Source organism: Armigeres subalbatus, chromosome 1, assembly GCF_024139115.2.
Source record: "Armigeres subalbatus isolate Guangzhou_Male chromosome 1, GZ_Asu_2, whole genome shotgun sequence".
Taxonomy (NCBI): domain Eukaryota; kingdom Metazoa; phylum Arthropoda; class Insecta; order Diptera; family Culicidae; genus Armigeres; species Armigeres subalbatus.
In genome coordinates this window covers 295,955,475-295,977,001 of record NC_085139.1, presented here as the reverse complement: position 1 = coordinate 295,977,001, position 21,527 = coordinate 295,955,475, and the positions used below count along the sequence as shown (strand labels likewise).

Below are 21,527 nucleotides of genomic sequence, written 5' to 3'. Positions count from 1 at the left end.
ATTCTTTCGGAACGGAAATGTATCGCATGCTCTGCCATTGAGAACCTCTGAACTAATCAAAACAACATATATTTTTATGTTGCGCTTCGAGGTGTGCAGCACGCACACAAGCGACCTTCTTCACACACCCACCACCCACTTTTGCGCCTACTTCGATCGGGTGACTCAATCAAAACAACGCGCGCGCACAAACACACTCTCTCGCACCGTATCGCCATACAAAGCAGCACCGTTGCGCAAGTAGAGGTGTGTCTCCGCACCGCACGGAACGGAACGGAATCTGATGCAAGCGACGCAGCAGCTGGTGGTGTGACTGGGACTGGCCCTGCAGGCAGCATATCCTTTCCCGTGTCTGGTTCGCTTCGATTTCAATCCATCGGCAACAGTCGAGCGAGTTGGACGTCTTTTTGTGATCCGTGTTGATAACCCCCCGTGTGTGGAATTGGAGTGTTTTTATCAAAATCAAGTGCAGTGACCAATCATCATCATCGTCGCCGCCAGCGGATCGCCGTGTTTTGCTCTCCGAAATCGTGCGTGTGTTTTGACGCGTTGTGCTCCCGCACAGTCGGGTTGTCGACGGTTTACGGCTTCTCGTGTTTGCTTTTCTGCGTGCAGTATCTCCTCCGCTGAATATTTTTATTCACATTGAATTCGGCCGATATCTGTCGCTCTGTCTCTGTTGCTCACCCGTACGGGAGTGCCAGTCGGTTGGCGAGAGAAGGAAAACGCGTGTGTGAAATTACGCAGTAGGCAGTATTTTTTTTTACGAAAATCTATCAGCCAGACGGACGGAGATTCTCGAATCGGACGGTGAAAAAGGTGGAACGTTTCTGACTTTCGGTTGGTGATTTTGAAACTTTGGTGTAAAGTGCGGAGATTAGGGTTGAATTGCGTAAAACCGGTGTTTAGGACAAGGAAAAAGTTCTGGAGCGATTACCGTGGGAGAATTAGTTGATAGCGATAAGGCAAATTAAGGATTAGATTTTGGGAAGATTCGATTCTAACGCTATTTGGCAGCCGGCCTTAGCTGAGAATTCAAGGCCGGAGGACATTTTGTTTTGTGCATATTGAATAAAGAAAAAAGCCTGTCGGTACTTTGGAGAGAAGAAAACATTGGGTTTAGTGTCCCCAAGTGAATGTGAAAAGCCGAAAGGGATCGAAAACGGAACGCGGCGGGACCAGAATCATCCGAAAATAGCCTGAAAAATAGTGCAGTTGGGTGTCGGAGGAATCTTCCCGGTGTGCGTGAGTGAGAAAATCCCCCTCAGACGTTTCTACGTTCCGACATTGTTTTTAACCGGTAAGCAGCAATGGGAGAGTTGTATTGGACTTGCATGTATCTCTGAATATATGTTTTTGCAGAAAGTTATTTAATAGATAAGTGTAGTATAATAGGAGATAGATCAAAATTTGATTAAAATATTTTATACGAGATAAGATCAGATTAAGAAAGCGAAGTAAGTCGTTTGACTTGAACGTCTATACACTTTATACTTGTTCTGTCAAATTTCAGCATTATTTTTGATTGAAAGTAATGAAGCAGGAGTAAGAAAAACCTTGATTAATCCACCTAGTGGTGTTTGTGCCTTTTAGTGAATTAGATATAATAAAAAAAACCAATAAGTCATCCCAAGAGTTATAGCTTGTCTATCTATCTATTTTATTTCTTCTTCTTTTCTATCTTCTCTATATAAAAAAATAAGTTTACATTTCTTTCTTTGAGGCAATATAGGGGAACGGCTCGGCACTTTATCCCATAGCTCCTATTTCCGTCGCATCAAAAACAAAGCAAAGAAAAAGAATTTGGTAATCGGAGACGAGCCAGCCTCGGGCTGAAAGTCTCCTTAATAAAGACACAAAAAAAAAATAGAATTTGGTTTGTTTTTTATTTTGTGATTTTTTTTCACGCGTGTTGGCAAAAAGAAGCGACGAGATTAGTGCTGTATTTCTTTGTTTTGCGATGAGGTGAATATATGTTCAGTGAGATGGAAACGGAACAGTTCCCCTAACTCACGAACGGATGGACCGATTTGCAAGATTTCCTGACTAATCGATACTTCTTGGGATCAGCTGTGTTTATGTGTGTAAAAGATAGAACATAACGCTTGGAAAGTTGAAGTGTTCTGAAAAACCCAGATTAATCCACCTAGCGGCGATGATGCCTTTCTCGTGCATCGTAAAATGTACTGAAAAAATCACATAGGAAAGGTCAAAAAAGCACTTTAGGGGGATAGATCGCATATTTTCTATCATTTTGCATGTTTTTGCATTAATTACTATGCATTCCCACCATTCTTGAATTTTTTTTTCGATTTTGAAATTTTTTTTCCAAGGGGGGACCCTTGGGAAAAAACAATGATTTTTCAATAATTCCGAAATGCAATGTCCGATCAGGTCAATTTTCAATAGCAAACAATGGGACCGCATTCCCCGTCGAATGCAACTTGTTGCGAGTAAATCGGGTAATGCTAAGTTCCAAAAAGTGTGTCTACAAAATTTGTACACATACACACATACACACACACATACATACATACACACAAACAGACATCACCTCAATTCGTCGAGCTGAGTCGATTGGTATATAACACTATGGGTCTCCGAGCCTTCTATCAAAAGTTTGGTTTTGGAGTGAAATTATAGCCTTTACGTATACTTAGTATACGAGAAAGGCAAAAACATCAACCTCGAACTGAAATCGATCTAGAGTGCGACGCTGCAACCAACTTAGTGATTGACAGTTACAGCGGTGTTCGGAATACAGAACCCATTCGATTTTGGCAACTCGTTTGGTACATTTAGGTTACCAAAATCGAATTCTCTTAGTTTTGCTTTTCTCGTATACAAAGTATACGTAAAGCCTACAGTGACCTGCATATTAAAAAGCCCACTTGCCGTTTTTCATACAAAATGGTCAACTTTGGAGATCTAGATCTCGATTGCGTGTGAACCAATTTTGCTGAAAATTTGACCAGAGCTCAGATATAACTTGAATTTTACCACACCTAAGTTTCGACCATATTGATTCATAGGGTAAAAAATTATCGCGGTAATACCAAAACGATTTTTTTTTTTGTATGAAAAACGGCGAGTGGGCTTTTTATTATGCCGGTCACTGTATATGATCGCTTCAAAAATGAACTTTTTATAGAAGGCCCGGAGACCCATAGTGTTATATATCGATCGACTCAGCTAGAATTGAAGTGATGTCTGTGTGTGCATGTGTGTACGCAAAACACGTAGCAAAAACTGTTTAGGCACTTATCCTTAATCGATTTGCTAGACGCGGAACCCTTTCCTATTGCTTCCTATTGATAATTGGCCATATCGGACTATGGGCCCAAAATACTATTTTTATAACATACGAGAAAGGCCCATACGTGGATAAATCCATTTTAATTACACAATTACATTCTAGGCAATGATAATGATTAAAGAAAAAAAGTTATGTTTTTATCGACGGATTATGCAATGTAACCGAATTCATTAAAAATCGCGTTTCGAGGATATAGCTATGGCGTAAACAAAAGATTTTCATAATTCGCGTCTACGATGATAAATTCTTCACGCACAGTCTGACAGTCTTATGGGATTCTACTGTGGAGGAACAAGAATGGATGATTGGCGGCCATGTTTCACGCACAGTCTGACAGCAATGATTGAACTTATCATTTCATTATCATTTAGTATTCAGCCAATAACTCACTCCAGAGGCGGAGTTCCGAAAAGTGTTGTATAGCGGACTTCTAGCGCTGATTCCCCTCTACAACTTTGTCTAAGGGGACATTGCTCTTTGTCTAATATTAACAGCGTGAAACGCTAGGATCACTCAATATACTAAATGATAATAAGTGTTATTATCATTTAGTATATCAAATGATACTAGCGTTTCCCGCTGTGAATATTAGACATAGAGCAATGTACCCTTAGACAAAGTTGTAGAGGGGAACCAGCGCTAGAAGTCCGCCATACAACACTTTTCGGAATTCCGCCTCTGGAATGAGTTATTGGCTGAATACTAAATGATAATGAAATGATAAGTTCAATCCCTGTCTGACAGATAGCAATAAGTTTTTGCCATAAGAGTAAGTAAAGGTACCTTCATTATCGCGAATATCTGGTGTTTATATTAAAAGCAGGTTAGATTGTTTAGTTTATTTTCTTGTTTTAACATTATTCGGTTACAAGAATAGTTTTGAGCTGAGTTATGGAACTCCTTTCAACAGCTATTATATAGTTCAAATAATATTGAAAGTTACTGGTCTGGTTCAATCTACAGTTTTGGCGATTTAAGGAAAAAGTAAAAAAAAAAAAACTTGAAATAGCATTAATGCTACGTTTTGACAGGGCAAGTGAATTGAACAACTCAGTTGAATTCAATTGACTTGCCAAAAGTTGAACATGTTCAACTTTCTTTTCGTTCAAGTGAATTGAATTAAGGTGTTTACACTTTCAGTTCGCGTTCGATTCAAGCGACTTGCTCAATTCACTTGCCTTGTCTAAACGTAGCATAAGTGTTGGGATAGCTAAAGGAAAATTTTTAATTCTAATATTCTATACCCTAATATCACAGACTTTGACAGACGCCATAGCAACGAGTTTGCGGAAGTAGCACATCCCATCCAAAATTTCGGAAGTAAAGGGTAACGATGGTATTTTAGACATCTGAATATATTTTGGACTTTTGGCTATATTTTGTTTATTTTGTTACATAAAAGAAATGTGATAATGAAAAAGGCTTAAGAGGCACATGATTCCTATTTATTTGAAGAAAGCTATGTCGAAAAACTCGCAAAATATAACCAAAAGTTCAATCAAAGGTAATTGCCTATTTCCGGGGATTAAACCACCCGACTTGGACGTTAATTTACAATGTTATGAAAACTCATATGTGAATATGTACGTTATGTGGAAGATATTGATTTGGAAAATGTATTGGAAGTAACCACTTTCCCTTCGATGGGACTCGAACCCATGACCCTACAGTACGCTAGACTGGTGCTTTAACCAACTAAGCTACGAAGGGCCTCCGTCGGCCTTCGCAACCTAGCATTAAGAATGCGTATAGCCGCCAGACATTCTAAATACTCACGCTCCTCTAATGTGGACGTGTACAATACACATGTAGAAGTATTGGCTTGAGAAATGGATTGCGAGTGATTTGACTATGCGTCCAATTTGGGAATCTCGAGCTCGTTCAGTAGCCGCTAGGTTGCGAAGGCCGACGGAGGTCCTTCGTAGCTTAGTTGGTTAAAGCACCAGTCTAGCGTACTGTAGGGTCATGGGTTCGAGTCCTATCGAAGGGAAAGTGGTTACCTCCAATACATTTTCCAAATCAATATCTTCCACATAACGTACATATTCACATATGAGTTTTCATAACATTGTAAATTATAACCAAAAGTCCAAAATATATTCAGATGTCCAAAATACATCAATCCAATCGTCGATTCGTTCTAGCTTCGCGATTCTGTGGACGTCATTGGTGGGATGGAATTCATCCAAATTCAGGATCATCTTCAATATCCTGTTCTGCTTCACTTGAATTTTATTCCTATGGCTAGCGGCGCAGCTATACCATATTGGGAAGCCGTAGGTTAGAGCAAGATTTTTTTATGTACAGGTTATCCGACTTGTCAATATCCCCAACTCAGCCATCTTGGATTTTTGTATGGAATTTATGCTCGTTTGTTTACGTTTTGCACTAAAAATGTATGTTCCCCCCCCCCGCGCTGGTTATTCCCATCTACTGACGAAGTCGGATAACCTGTACATAAAAAAAAATCTTGGGTTAGAGATGGCTTGGAGACAGTCTCATACAGCAGGATCTTGGAGTTGTCGTCCAAATGTGAACGTCGGTTAATGAGCGGATAGAGCACTCTGATGAATTTGTAGCATTTACTCAGCCTGTGCTTTATGTGGGTAGCGAAGGTTAGCTTCTGGTACATTGATAGTCCTAGGCATCGAACCTCATCCGACCATGGAACTGGGAGACCCCAAACGGATATTTCGCTTTGCGGAAGTTTTTGCGGGCTTCGCTGGTGAGTGAAGAAAATAGCCTGCGATTTGCCGGCATTCGTTTTTATCTTCCACTTTTTCTGGTAGCTTTCGATTGCATTTTGAACTTCTTGTAGTTTCGCTACTACAATGGATGGGTCGGAATCCGACGCGATGAAACCGGTATCTTTAGCAAAAAGGAAATATTTGACATCGTCAATCATCACAAGATCAGCGGTGAAGATATTGTAGAGCGTAGGACTTAAGACAGCTCCTTGTGGGATACCGAATGGAACTTCGTTTCGATCAGATGTGTGCCCATTTACCGAGACACAGTAGGAGCGGTTTGACAGGAAGGAGCGAATTCCTTTCGGAAAAAACGGGGGAAAATTACCTAGGACCATCTTATGTAATATAGCTTCTTACCACACAGAGTCGTAGGCTTTCTCCACATCAAGAAGCACCATGCCTGAAGATTTTCCTCGTGCAAAATTCGTTCGTACAAGCCGGACTAGTTGGTGGTTAGTTGAATGTGCTTTTTAAAAGCTAAACTGCTTATTAGGACTAATCCGATAGTTCTCCAGGTGTTGCTCAATGCGTTTCAGGATTATCCACTCCAAAAGTTTACTCAGACTGAGTAGCAAGCTTATGGGTCTATAATTTGGGGAGATTGTTGGGTCTTTGTTAGGTTTCGGGATTGCAACAACTACTGCGTGTTTCCATTTCGACGGGAAATAGCTTAACCGAAGACAAGCGGAAAAGATTTTCGCTAGAACAATGTGGGCCTTCCGAGGTAAATTCTTGAGTAAGCAGTTTCTAATATTACCCTGACCGGGAGACTTTTTGGACTTGAGTCTTCGAATGATTTGTGCGACTTCCTTGGGATGAATCAACCACAGGTGACCATCATCGCCATGTGTTTGGTCAATGTGTATGATCGACTCGTGCACTGCAGCGACAGTATCTGGATCATCTTCCAGTTGGTTGCGATGAGCCTGTGCAAAACTCATGGCCAGTTGTTGGGCTTTTCCGTGGATGATGCGATAATATTGTTTCCTTGTCGTAATGGTGGGCTGTACTTGGTGGATTTGCGTAGAGCTTTGGTGATTCTCCAGAGTGTGTCACGGTCGTCGTTAAGCGTGCGCAGCGTTTCTTTAAATTTGCAAAATTTAGCTTGATCAGACTCCTCTCAGATCCGGCGGTTCAGTGATGTGACTATACCCCGATAGATGCGATCCCTTCCTCTGTACCATTGGAGCCAACGTTTATTTCGTAGCGCTATCAATCTTCGGGTGCTCTGTGGAATTGCCGCAGTTTCGTTGTTGCACTTCAGGGATCGAGCTTCTGCCTCCAGAATTGTCGAAGAAATGAGCTCGATTGCAACATCTATCTCAGTCTCACTAGTTAGAGCCGCAACTGCTGGTTCTAGCAGGTTCAGTTTAGAGTTAACCTCGCGGTGGAAACGTGGCCAGTTAGCTCGTGCATAGCATCGGAATTTTTACTTTGCTAGTGTCACAAATGGTGACACTAATATTGAACATTACTGGGAGGTGATCCGAAGACAGTTCGTTTAAGGTGATCGGTTTGGTCATGTCTAACAGGTTGTTGGAGAGAGCTAGATCCAGGGTGGATGGTCGACCACGGCCAGTCGGTTTAAAAGTGAAGGGGTCTGGGAAATGTATGAAAAAAATACGAATTTCCGCTTCCTGGCATAGTATTGCTCCTGCTCTGTTGGCTTTCAAGCAGTTCCAGTGACGGTGGCGTGCATTCAGATCACCCACAACGAAAAAAGGTTCTTCTCTTCTTGTTATTGTAGAGAGGTCTCGACGGAATTGTGTCCAAATCGAACGACGTTTTGCTCCAGGAAAATAGGCCGCTATTATGTGTATGTTACCCTCCGGTGTGTCAATCGAGATTCCCACAGTTTCAATAATCTTGGTCGAAACATGCAGCTCAGAGAATTTGATACCTTAACGAACAGCGATCAGTACACATTTACCCCTATCTGCAATATTCGATTGTCGGTCGACTCGAATTCAAGTAAATTTCGGATGAATAAAGGCATGTTTTGGCTGTAGCCAGGTTTCGGTTACGGAACATTGTGCAGTTCCAAAAAATCAAAAAGTTCAAGCTTCTTGTCGGAGCGTCCGTTCCAATTGATCAGACGCAAGCAGCCTAAATTAGACATTATAGACATACTTGGTCGTTAGCTCGAAAAGAGCTAGAAGTAGTTGTTTAGTTTGACATTTTACCAAGCGATCAAACATTTCTCTCGCTAGAGAAAGAAATTCGGACATAGAAAAAAGACCGTTCTTGTCAATTGATTGACCTCTCAGCTTCAGCGAAAGAGCTGCCCGCCGGTGGGGTGGTAGAATTGTTGGTGAGACCTGTGGGGGAGGACGTTGTGGGCCAGGGGCAAAAGAAGCGGTTTTGCGCTCGGCACGCATTCGGGACAACTTTTCTATGTAGCTCTTACGGCTGGGATAGCCGCGCAAGTTTGCAGTATGTTGACCACTACCACTACTGACCACATTTGATCGACTTACGTGTCTCATTTTTATCAGCGCGCTCCAATTCCGCTTTTTTAGGAAGTCTGCCCTCAGTTAAGGGACGCTGTTCACCACATTTGACGCATGACGAACGAAGATTACAGTTCCGCATTCCGTGCCCAAAACGTTGACACCGGTGACATTGGACGGCATCTTTGGGTCGTCGTTCGAAGTAAGGCCAGTTTACTATTACGTTGAAGAGAGCTTTCACCTATCGCAACTCCGACAGCTTTACGGTTCCTTTCACGAAGTCGAGTAGCAATAGCGCGCTTTCCTCCAGACCAACTATCTTACGCGAGAACAGTCTAACTTCGGTTGTTAAGACACCGTGCGCAATAAGCTCTGTTTTCAACTCAGCAATATCGTATATCGCGAGACCCGATAGCACAACTTTAATCGACTTTTCCGTAGCGGGTGTGTAGGTATGGTACTGAATGTTTTCTTTTTCTTCAACGCTTCCATAACGTCGTGGTACGCTTGCTCTCCCGCACAGAATAGTTGAACACCCGTTTTGGTTTGCGGTATGTTGAATTTGCACATCAGCTCTCGCAGCTGTCTCGTTGATTGCCCAATAATTAAAATTGGAGGAACACGAACCTTTTTTTCCTTTGGCGGATGGATTGTTATGCTCGGAGTTAGAGTTGGCATTTCGTCGGTGATGTCATCTTCTTCTTCTTCGTTTTGCAGTTTTGGTTAAGCCCTCAGTCCACTGTTTGTCATAATGACAAATATTTGTCAAGTTGATCCGGACATCTACCAAACCGATTAGAAATCGACATGGATATCAGGCTGACTTGACAAACATTTGTCATTATGACAAACAGTGTACTGATAGCTTTACTCACTGCGATTCCATTATCCGTATTTCTGTTGTCGCTGATGCTGCCAGTAAGGTAGGTTGTCGATTGTTGGGGTGTTGATATCGATGTGGTGGTAGACGCCGGTGTATCCATACAGGGGCTTTTCGCTCGCCGTGGGATGGCGTCATCGTTGTGCACGGACAGATAAATCAACCCAAACTTTGAGTTCAATATACGCACTGATGAGAATATCGCAGAAAAAATTTACCCAAAATTGAGTAGTTTTCCCTTTCTTTCCCATGATTGCTATCAAAACTAGAGCAAGATGCAAACACCTCACCGAAGTTGCTCAGCCCAATAACCCAAATTTGAGTAAATTCAATATTCTCTATTTTGGGTTGATTAAGGTCCGCTTTGGATGAATTAAACTCAGCTTTGGGTAAATTATTTACATGGGATTAAAGGCAAACTACCTAGTGCCAGAAAAGTCATTTTACTCAAATTTGGGTTATTGGCCCAAACCACGGTTTTGAGTGCAAACAACCCACTTTTGGGTAGTTTTGGTTTTCAGTGTGCTCTATGTTCAGCTCGCGTTTCTGCGTTGATTTGGAATGGCTCCTTAAGGTCAGGTGACGTGATTCGGTGGCCGCATTTTGTCCGGTCGGATGCGGGGGGATTTTCTGTGACTTCAGATTGCCGTTTCGCGAATTACACTTCGGAGATAACGATAGAATCAGTGTTGTAAAATGTCATTTGCATTCGTTTGTATAATTTTTCCAAAACTTTTTTCAGAAGTTAGCTATTGATTCTGGATGTATGTCGAACTTATAGCGCATAAATGTGCCTACAACTTTGTCTAACAAGACATTGCTGTAAATATGTAATCTGGGGCGTGGGAGGCAAAATGTCATTCAAATGACATTATGTCAAATGACACGTGACATTTTGGAGAGTTTCCACTCTCCAGCCTTAGATGTTATATTTAGAGCAATGTACCCTTGAACAAAAATATAGCACTACTCAAGCGTTATGAGTACATCTAAAATTATGATGTGAATTTTATTTCTAAAGAAAGTTATTAACAAATTAGTCAAATGACATGCAGATGACATTTTACAAGCCTGGATAGAATATTCGAAAACAAGTTGGACCGCATATACTTGGTTTGTTTACTCGGCACAACAGTGTTGCCAAAAAAAGGAAGTTAGATTGTATTTGTTCGCTACAATAGGAAAGAATGATTCCATTAGATTGTATATAGAAAAGCGGAAAAACTGAGAAAATCATTTCGAAATTCGCTTACTCTGAACCAAAAAGTGGAGGTTTTGCAAGCACTAAATAATAAGTATACCGATGACGTCCTTCAAATGGTAGTAGGGAATGATCTAAACGACCTCCCACACGAAGTAATCCATCGAAGTAAATAGGACGAAGGTTTGCGAGTCTCTTACATGGTTCGTTGGCAATCACTCGCTTTATTTCATCCGCCAAATGAATGAGTTGGATTACATGTATGATGACTTCAGTTGACCGACGAAACTTGGCGACTGTCAGATGCCGGCTTGGGATTTTTGGAGTTCGGTCGACTGGATCGTCCCACCCGATCTTGAGCTACCACAATTGTTGAGCCAGGAGATTCGCCAATACGATGACAGGTGACACCAACCCGAGGGGGTCGAAGAATTTGACAATCTCCGAACCGAATACATCTCTCTTTGTCACACGTTGCTGGCCGGCCGCTGTTAGGGATTTGGAATGGTTGGCGATAAACAGTAGTGCTGTCCAATGAGAGCTTGAAGTAGCTCGAAGTTTCTCCCTGTCCTGCTCATGCCCATTTGTTGACAAAAAAGAACGAGCAGGACGGGAACAACTTCGAGCTACTTCGAGCTGCTCATTGGACAGCACTAGTGTATCAGCACTCGGATCCCAAAGTAAGCTGAGTACCTTAATGGCTTCGTTCACTCCTCGCTCTTCTATTTGGGCTGTTTTCTCACGATCTTCTTCCGGAATGTGCTCGAGAAATTCTCGAGAATAGGCCTTTTCATGTGACACTGCCGAGACTGCACTTGTTTACGACCGCTGAACAGGCCCGCAACCCCGAAGCTGTCACTTTCATAGAAGAACTGTCAATTGACGATAAAATCAGCTGTTTTAAATGTCTCGTGAAAAGACCTCTTCGAGCAATACTTATGAATGGGAATTCCTCCTCGCTCTGGGAATGGTTTCACTTGGCATCCACCACCGAATCCGCACCGGAAAGTATGTCGTCCATGTATGTTTCTTCCTTTACGATGCGCGAAGCGATTGGGAAAGCTTTGCCGTCTTCTTCAACTAGTTGCACCAAGCACCGTGTGGCCAGAAACGGTGCCGATGCTGTACCGTATGTAACGGTACACAATTCCAAGACCCGCAGCGGTTGCGACGGGTGAGGTCTCCAGAAGATGAATAGGAATCGTTGATCTTTCTTCGCATGTATTACCTGGTGATACATTTTAGATATGTCTCCGGAAAATGCTATTTTGAACTTTCGGAAACGTAGAACGATGAAATGTAGCTCATTCTGTACCACAGGTCCGACTTGCAGCACATCGTTCAGGGACAGCTCCGCTAAAGATGATTTGGCACTAGCGTCGAACACAACTCGGCATTTCACTGTGGTACTTGATGGGACAGCATGGTGCGGCATGTAGTACGCTAGTTGGTTCGATGGATCGTCGTCTTCATTTACTTCATGGCAGTGTCCAAGAGCTTCGTACTCCCGGAGGAATTCCACATACTGCGATTGTAGATCGGGGTTGCGGATGAGCCGCTTCTCCAACAATAAAAACCGCTTCAGTGCTAGAGCGCGACAATCGTCTAGCTGGTCAGAATTTTCTTTGAATGGAAGTCTCACGATAAACCTGCCACTCTCATCCCGTTGATAGGACAAAAAGTGGGCTTCGCATGCCAATTCTTCGATAGAAAATTTAGGAACGTCCGGAACTTCCTCTATTTGCCAGAACTGCTGCATCTTTCGCTTGATGTCATCCACTGTGGCGTGATAGGATTATTGAACGGAAACGTTGACCTTTTGGGAATCGATGGTAACACCCGTTACGATCCACCCAAAGTGATTATCTCGCAGCATCGGTAGGTTGTCTGATAGATTCAGTTGACTGGGCTTCAAAATTACGAAGAATAATTCGGCACCTATCAGCATGTCCACTTTATCTGGCGTGTGGAACTCGGGATCCGCTAGCACCACGCCATAGGGAATGTCGTAATGAGAGACATTTATTTTGGATGATGGGATTGTGCCTGTCACTTTCGGTGTAACTAGACACTCGAGGGTTGCGTGGAAATTGGATACGCGGGATTGAATTTTCAGCGTCACCTACCTCACCGTCACCTTCGCTGGTTTCTTCGGCAGACCCAGGCGATTGATCAACTCCTCCGTCACGAAATTTACCTGCGAGCCACTGTCCAATAGGACGCGGCATGAACACGGCTGGCTCTTCTTATCAAACACCTGTACAACCGCGGTAAGCAGCAGTACTGTCTTGGTAGACTGCGCGAAATTCGATGAACAGGTGGTAGACACAGGCGGGTCCGCCGGAAGCGGCTTCTTCTGCACCGTCATACTGGATTGGGACGGATCTGATGGACTTGGTGATAGGTTTACCCCTGCTTCCGTGCGAATGGGAACGTTGGACTTCGGATTCTTGGTGGGTGCCCCGTCATCATGGAGCAGTGTATGGTGCCGGTGGGCAGTATATGCCTTCAATTGTTTTTAGTGATTTAAGTAAAATTTAGTCTACGAGAAATTCAAAACTATCGGAATGAAGTTTTGCGACCATTTCCAAATAGAATTCCCGTTTTAAAATTGACAATTCTCAGCAAAAGCCTGAATTCATATGCATTTGCGGTCATTTGAATGCATTGCAGCAATCTTTTTAAAAAAAAGTTTTTTCGTTTTTGAAATTTTTTTCCCAATGGGGGACCCTTGGCAGAAAAACAATGTTTTTTCAATAACTTTGAAACGCAATGACCGATCGGGCCAATTTTCAATAGCAAACAACTAGACCGCAATCCGCGTCGACTGCAACTGCGAGCAAATCGAATAAAGCTAAGTACCAAAAAGTGTGTTTACGCGTCCTACCCCCTCGTTGATCAGAGACTTGTTCCCCAATTTCAAGACAGTTTTTTGACGTTCAGCATCCGCTGGAATAAGCACTAGAGAGAGAAGAAAAAGTTTCAGTTTGTATGTAACAACCGGAAAATAAACACCTATTATTATACAGTCCACAAGAAAGGAATTTGTCTACCTTATTTGGCCTGCTGCGTTCTGAAATCCGCTCGTAATTTTCGCCGGTTCGAAAGTTTTCGGTCGTTTGTCGTGCGTTCGTACAAAGTGTGTCTCACATTTTTGTACACACACACACACACACACACACACACACACACACACACACACACACACACACACACACACACACACACACACACACATACAGACATCACCTCAATTCGTTGAACTGAGTCGATTGGTATATAACACTATGGGTCTCCGAGCCTTCTATCAAAAGTTTGGTTTTGGAGTGATCCTATAGCCTTTACGTATACTTTGTATACGAGAAAGGCAAAAAGAAATTATGAGAATTCCGACAACATTCATAGATTAGTAAGAGTGTTAACCGTCCTATTGACTAACTTTTTGCAACCTAATTCAGACACAGTTCCGATTATAACCATTTAACTTTCACACACCGCAGGACCGCCAACACCATGGATATCGAGAAACCTCTGAACGGAAACCACGCCGTTGCAAACGGTGTCCGAGAGAAAAACGGACACCACAATGAGGACTCGATGAGTCCGGTCGGGAGCCCTCAGGGGGCAACCGCCAGCGTTGGCTCACCCGGCAGCAATGGTCTCATGAAAAAGCCCCTCCCCGTGCTGGACGAGCGGCTTAAGAAGCGGGTACGCAAACTGTCCCGCTCCAACAGCAAGGACGGCGTGCTGGGAGTCGCCGGAACGCCCAACTTCGTCGCTCCGCACAGAAAATGGAAGAACAGTCGACGATCGCGCAACGGTTACGGCCGTGGTCTACCAAAGAAGGGCGGAGCCGGGGGCAAGGGTGTCTGGGGTAAACCCGGCTCGGAAATCTATCAGGAAGTGGACGAGGACGACCAGAACGATCCCAACTTCGACCTGGATGCGTACAACAGTCACCACAACTTCGAGCTCAAGGAGGTCGTCCTGGAGCTAACGGACGAAGAGTTCCAGAAAAAGGTCGAACCCATCTTCCTGGAGTATTACGAGCACGGGGACACCCACGAGGTGGCCGAAAGCCTAGACGAGTTCATCACCGGCGAACGACGACCGCTGCTCTCCAAGATTGCCGTCGAGATGGCCTTCGAGCACAAACAGTCCCAGCGGGAGATGACCTCGGTGTTGATCTCCGACCTGTACGGACGCACAGTCACCAGCAAAGATATTTGCGCAGGTAAGAAAGTTTCTTCCAACATAGCGGGGCGTTATCTCCCGTGAACACATTTTATTTTGGGCCCCGACTAATAAACAAATTGAAACCATTTCGTTATCGCACCAAGACCGCGACGGTTGATAAGGAAGGAAGCGGGGAATTGTTTTGATAAACAGTGACATGTGGCGATTGGTAATCAATAAACAACTCTCGGAGATGAGAAGCTAATTAATGTGATTGTCCGATAGATTTTGTCACCCTTTGAATTCTTCAAAAATGCTGAAGGCTTTCTGTTTAAGAAACTATGCAGAAAATTTACACAAAACTTCTGTATTATCGTTTCTGTTTGAAATTTTTTGAAAGTTTCCGGGAATGCCTAGAGAATAACAAGAATAACAAGGAATTGTTTAAGAAATAAAGTAGAATTTCTTACAACGAATCCTAAATGGAATTTTAACTGATTTTTTTAATATCAATTGAAGTTTGTGTTTTAGCGAATATAAATCTCATGTGAACTTCTTTGAATTTCATTCATAATCAGAGGGTTTTCATCTGAATATCTGTCCCTTAAAACTTCTTTTAGACTCCCGAAAATAACCGCTATGTGTCTGTCCCGCTTTCCTCTGTCTTCCCCTCGCACAGGTTTCGACATGCTGCTGGACAACATGACGGACCTGATCCTGGACACACCGGAAGCGCCGCACATCCTCGGCAACTTCATTGCCCGTGCCGTCGCGGACGATTGCGTCCCACCAAAGTACGCTTACGATATCGACCGGGAGGGGCTGTGCCCGCAAGCCCGGGAGGCCCTGATCCGGGCGTGTTCGCTGCTGTCGCAGCACCAGGGCTGGGGCCACCTGGATGACGTGTGGGGCGTCGGCGGCGCTCTGCGACCCGTCCAAACCCTGACCCGGCAGATGGCCATCCTGCTGAAGGAGTACCTGCTGTCGCGTGATCTCGAGGAAGCGCAACGCTCAATCAAGGAGCTCGAGGTGATTCACTTCCACCATGAGCTGATTTACGAGGTAATGAGGAAGGAGGAACCCGTCCCGCCGCCACCACCCCATCGATCGACGACTCTTGTGCGTTCCTGGACTAATCTGAAGTTTTCTTCCTGTTTGTTTTATGGATAGGCCATCGTAATGACGCTGGAAGCCCTCAATGAGCAAACGGAGGAAGCCATCTGTATGCTCTTCCAATCGCTGGACAACACCTGCATCGTCAGCCCGGACCAGATGGAGCAGGGCTTCCGCCGGGTCTACGACGATATGGCCGACATCGTGCTGGACATTCCGCTTGCTTATTCGATCCTGGATCGATTCGTACAGCGCTGCCAGCGGGCCGGGTTCCTCAGCGATGCCGTCATCAAGGATTTGCCCTCGAGGTAAGTGAGAAAGCGTTGTTTTATTATTTTTTTTTTCATTTAGCGTGTTTTAGCATTTTTACATTGAAATTGTGAATTTGGGTCACTTCATCAATTTTGAAATCTGTGCAAGGGAAAGACTTAATAGTTATGTAAGACCATGTGGAATAATGCAGTCGGAAATTCAAACACTTGTTTTCGTGTTTTGAAATAGTCAAACCTCCACGTTCTGTCCAACTCTAACTACGCACTCATTGACACCGAGGGAAATCAATTTCACAGCCATAAAACCAAAACAGCCCGTTCCTCCCGAGAGACGCCTTTCAGCAGCAGGAAGCAAATTCAGCCCCACTGAAAATGTGTGGTAGTGGTGTGGTTGTGCTTTGCATGTGAGTTCGCTGCGCAAAAGCCGAATCTCACTTCATACGAGGAGCGGGAACCGGTTATGGTGGTACCGAGCGAGCAGGCGAAACTGCTTGTTTACTGCCGGTTTAAGCACGGGTTGATTGAATAGACAAACAAACTTTTATTACAAAATAGCGTTCCTCTCGTCGGCAGAGTATTACATATGTGGGCAGATAGAACCGGCACTGCGTTCGTTCTATGTTTTTTGTTGTAGTCGGGAACGCTCGAAATAGATTTGTAACTTTGTTGCGAGTAGTAGGTACTAATAAAAGTCGCAACAACCTTCCATCAAGACATGCTGCCTGCTATGAGTAACCTTACTATCTAATTAATCGATGAGTGATAGGAACTCGGGATATCTGTGCATTGTCGTTAGCGGATATTGTCGCAAAGTGCTCGCTAGGCGAGAGAGGTTGATGACATTGAACTTTACCGTGACTGGAACGGCTCCAACAGAGGATCTGGAAATGTGACGACGACTCCGAATGAATGTGCATGGAGGTGTGTTACTATTTTTAATTCCTCGCACGATCACTGCATAAAAAGTGCATTTCATTGTTGCTAAACGTGAGCAGATTACGAACGATATCGTTTAAATACTTAAACGGATTTATGCATCTGTGATATTTGGTTTGGTTTTTCCGTTCGAATTGCTATGAATTTGATACAAAGCTACATGCTTTTTATTTGAATTTCTGCTAATATTATTCAAATGGAATATCCAAAAATTGCATTTCTAATTATTTCATTCACATTACATTAAGCTTCATTTTTTCGAAAGTTCATTTTTTTTTTATTTTGCTAGGTATTTAAGTTGAAATTATATTTGGTAAAAATTCATTATAGATTTATCATTAATTATATTCAAATAAACTTGAATTTTCTTGATTGTATGTACACTGGTAGGCAAAATAAAGTGCCCCTTCATATTTTTTTTTATAATTTCCCTAATTTCTTTGATTAAAATTGAAGTAAACACACTGCGGTCTTTTCTAATATCTTGTTTTTATGTACTTTATTAAGTTTCATTTACAAAATATTAAAAATGAATTTTCTTAAACAAAAACCAAATACAATTTGAATCGGTTGAAAAAAAAGTGACAAAAATCGATATGTTTTCGTTAGGTTACATCGGAGAACCCCTCGATTGTTCATGTTTTGATATTTTGTCATGATTTGAAGCAAATTATGCACTTGTGACAGTCAGTGACAGTCGAATGAATGAGTTCGGGGAGTAGTCGTCTGACTATTTCATTCTATGTTTTGAATGATCATGCCATGTTTGTCAAAATTCGGACTGAAGTAGCTTCATGAAAATGAATGTTTTACGCTCTGCTACGAAGCACAATATATGTAAGCAAAGTAGCGGTTGGGGAAATTCTAGAAAAGCTAAAAACTTTCGGATCAATGATGGGTCGTCCTGGTAGAGGTAGAAAGCGCAAAACGGATGCAAGAACGCACGCCTAGATCATGTAGAACCCGAAGATAATTGATCCAGGAAAGCCCTTCAACTGCCAGTTTCAAGTCGAACTGTCGTCGCCGTCTCGTAGCACAGAGGTTGAAAAACAAGATTTCCCGGAAGGGCCATTTATCAGCAAGATAAGCATAGCTAAGCGGCTTAAATTCGCTAAGGAGCATGCTGATGAGCCACTAGAGTTTTGGAAAACGGTTCTATGGACAGACGAATCAAAATTCGAGCTGTTTAACCGAATGACGGCTGATTCCTACATCAACATCCTGCGGAAAAATTTCGGTGATCCAGATGGGCCTTCAAAAGAAATTCACATTTCAACAAGACAACGACCCGAAGCATACTACCAAGAAGACCAAGTCTTACTTCCGGTCTTGCCGGATCAAACCATTGGAATAGCCACCACAAAGCTCGGACCTCATCGAGAGTTTGTGGGCGATTCTCAATGGAAAGGTTGATAAAACGGGTGTTACCAATAAAGATGATTATTTTTAAGCACTGGAGGGTGTCTGGGAAGAGAAAGAACATGGTAGAGAGCATATCGAAGCGCTTGCAGCAGGTCCTGAAGGCCAAAATGAGGACACAATAATACTGAAAGTGCAATTGTTTTGTTTTAACCTTCTGACCGACTTCTGGCGCAGAAAGTGGACATCAATCGTCGATGATCTCCCATGAACTGCTGCACTTGTCTTGGCTTTAACCTGAAACACGTTACGCATTTGTGGACCACGCTTTGCAACATTCTCTCCACCAAGAGGCCAGTAACGTTGCCGAACCGTTGCCAGAAGAAGTTGCGGACCGGCGTGGAGCAATCGGAGATGATAATGCTCGAAAATCAACTTGATCAAACGGTGTCTTGCCGGAAGTACCATGGGATGTTTGGTATCGAAAGGTTCGTTTTGGCCAATTACTTCGCTCTTTAGCTAACTAGCTCGGTCCGTGTCACCAGAAACCGTTGTTAACGATATCCTTTGGTCCTATACCTCTTGAAACTAAATCTGTTGGATTTTCAACACCAGCTACGTGCCTCCAAACGCAGCTTTCCGTGAGTGCCTGGATTTTTACAACCCTATTTGCGACAAATGTGGACCACGTAGAAGGTGAAGGTAGAGCACATTAAGAATCTACCCCAAAATGTTGTTCGAACTTGGAGGTTAGTTGCTTGCTGCACCTTTTCGAAGAGATGAGCAGCGATCAACGTTTAAGAGGGGAAACCTTAGAGTTCGAGGATAACAGCTGAACCCTCACGTTTCCGTCCACAGCTTGACTGCGGATATATAGACATGTGCCGTAAGCCTTCTGCGATGCATCAGAGAAACAATGGATCTGCACATCCACCACGTTTTGAATGATTACGCATCGCTCTATCCGGAATTCGTTGAAAATGGGCAGTTAAACGTGAAATTTCCTCCAGGACTCACCCACCGTCGGAGGTAATGGCTAATCCCAGTCCAACCTTTGACCCTTTTCGTCTAGGGTCGTCCAGAGTAGCTGCATAAACACCTTTGCAGCAGTCGTAGTAGCGCCTATGAACCCTAACGGTTCAAACAAAGTAGCGATGATCGATAAAACCTTCCGTTTCGTCAATGTTTCAACTGACTCGACGACCGGTGGAACGTCAATTTAAAGCGGAATACGTCTTTTCCGGGTAACCAAGTTAGACCCAATGCCTTCACCGATGGATATGGATCGAGATTTATGCCTTCCGCCAGACAAATTGCACGATTGTCATCCGGGATACTCTTCAGAACCTCTGCACAATTTGACGCCCATTTCCTAAGCTGAAAACCACCGCATCTTGTCATCTCGTCTAGTTGCTGCTGTATCTTCTTGGCATACTCCAAGTTATCGCAGCCGGTGATGACGTCGTCCATGAACGTATCCTCAGTAATTGCCTGCGCTGCAAGTGGGTACCGTTCTCCTTCATCCATGACCAGTTGAGTCAGTGTACGAGTTGCCATAGTTTACGGTGTTCAGCTCGTACACACATACCTCCTCCAAAGGGGACGGACGCCAGAGAATATATTGGAATGGTCTATCCTCAGGGTGCACAAGTATCTGCCGGAACATCTTCTCAACGTCCGCCACCAAGAGAATCTGTTTTGTGCAACTACAAAGGATTATTGATCGGAGAGACTGTTGAATTACTGGCCCTACCAGCAATACCTCGTTCAACGCCAATCCCAAAGCAGTCTTATAGGAGGCGTCGAACACCACGTGGACCTTAGTGGTGGTGCTGGCCTCTTTGACCACCGGATGATGGGAGAGAAAACATCACTTAGTGGGTTCTGGATCCTTTTCAACCCTTCGCATATGACCTAACTGCAGGTACTAAAACTTTACGTACTGCTTCCGAAGATTAGTATCCTTGATAAGCCTTCGTTCGGTGCCCAGAAACCGCCGAAATGCGATCTCCTTGGATTCTCCCAACCTGGAAATGGCATTTTCGTCCTTGGGAAGTGCTACGGAATAGGGGCCATTGGATCTGCGTTGACCTGTTTTCGAGAAGATGGCTTCACAACGAGATTCTTCGGGGGAATAGCTATTCAAGGAGTCTGCTTCCTCCATGGCCCAGAATCCAGTTAGTAGATGTTCTAATCGATCTGTAGTTGCGATGTTACAGCTGCTTTGCAAACCTTGAATATCTTCGGAGAATCCTCCACTGACATGACTGGAGTCATGTAATGCTGGATGTTTGGCTCCAAGCTCGATTTTCCTGCCAGAGTCGAAATAGTCAATAAATGCTTCAATTCCAAGAACGAGATGACACACAAAACGATGGATCGGCAAGCTCGACTCCTTTAGGTATTGTCCAACCAGCGATGTTGACGTTAGCAGTGGAAAGATTGCCTGTTACCTTCGGAAGCATTCCGATTCCGATAGCCACAATCCGTTGGTTCACTTTGGTTGCTGCCAGACCGATGCCGTGAACCGAAATATTAACCTTACTCCGAAAGACGTTCAGCCGCTGGCTGAGATGCTCGGTAATGAAATTACTCACTGATCCCGAATCGAGGAGAGCACGAGCAGGAATCCTTTTGCCGTCGTCATCCTGAACAACGACAATTGCTGTTGCCAACAAAACCTTCGACGAGCATTGGTGAACTGTGAATGCCACCAAGCTCTCCGTAGCCGCCAGGTTAGCTACTTGGGGTGAAGTGGAGCCAGATGTCGATGGAGTTGGTTCTGGGGTTCCTTCGGCCACGTTGGTACCACGTTGCTTGGATGATGGCCTTGGGTTGGAATCCCTTTCCGACTTAAAACAGACCTGTGTCTACCCTTACAATTTCTGCAGGAATTCTTGATGTGCAAGCTGGACAGCGTCCCCCGGACACTTGCACCGTACTGAAGCTATTCTTTACGTCCGGTGCTGGTTTCGAATCGTCCTGATTCAGCCGAACGATGAAGCGTTCCGAATCTTCACAAGTTGTAGTGAACCTGAAGAAATCAGCTGCTGTTTGATCGGAAGTACTGCTGA

General features: G+C 43.7%; 2 protein-coding genes across 2 annotated transcripts in view; one reads left to right on the top strand and one right to left on the bottom strand.

Annotated features, from left to right (window-relative positions):
- Positions 1-333: 333 nt before the first annotated feature.
- Positions 334-21,527, top strand: part of LOC134207765 (programmed cell death protein 4) — a 47,854-nt gene continuing 26,660 nt past the window's right edge. Inside the window, exons 1-4 of the mRNA XM_062683637.1 lie at positions 334-1,300; positions 14,098-14,831; positions 15,453-15,835; positions 15,944-16,194. Of these exons, the coding sequence (XP_062539621.1) occupies positions 14,111-14,831; positions 15,453-15,835; positions 15,944-16,194 (1,355 nt within the window). The 5' untranslated portion in view covers positions 334-1,300; positions 14,098-14,110. The remainder of the gene's footprint in view (positions 1,301-14,097; positions 14,832-15,452; positions 15,836-15,943; positions 16,195-21,527) is intronic.
- On the bottom strand, positions 11,571-12,356 carry LOC134207480 (uncharacterized). Its single transcript, XM_062683194.1, has one exon. The coding sequence runs from the start codon at positions 12,354-12,356 to the stop codon at positions 11,571-11,573; it is 786 nt and encodes a 261-aa protein (XP_062539178.1).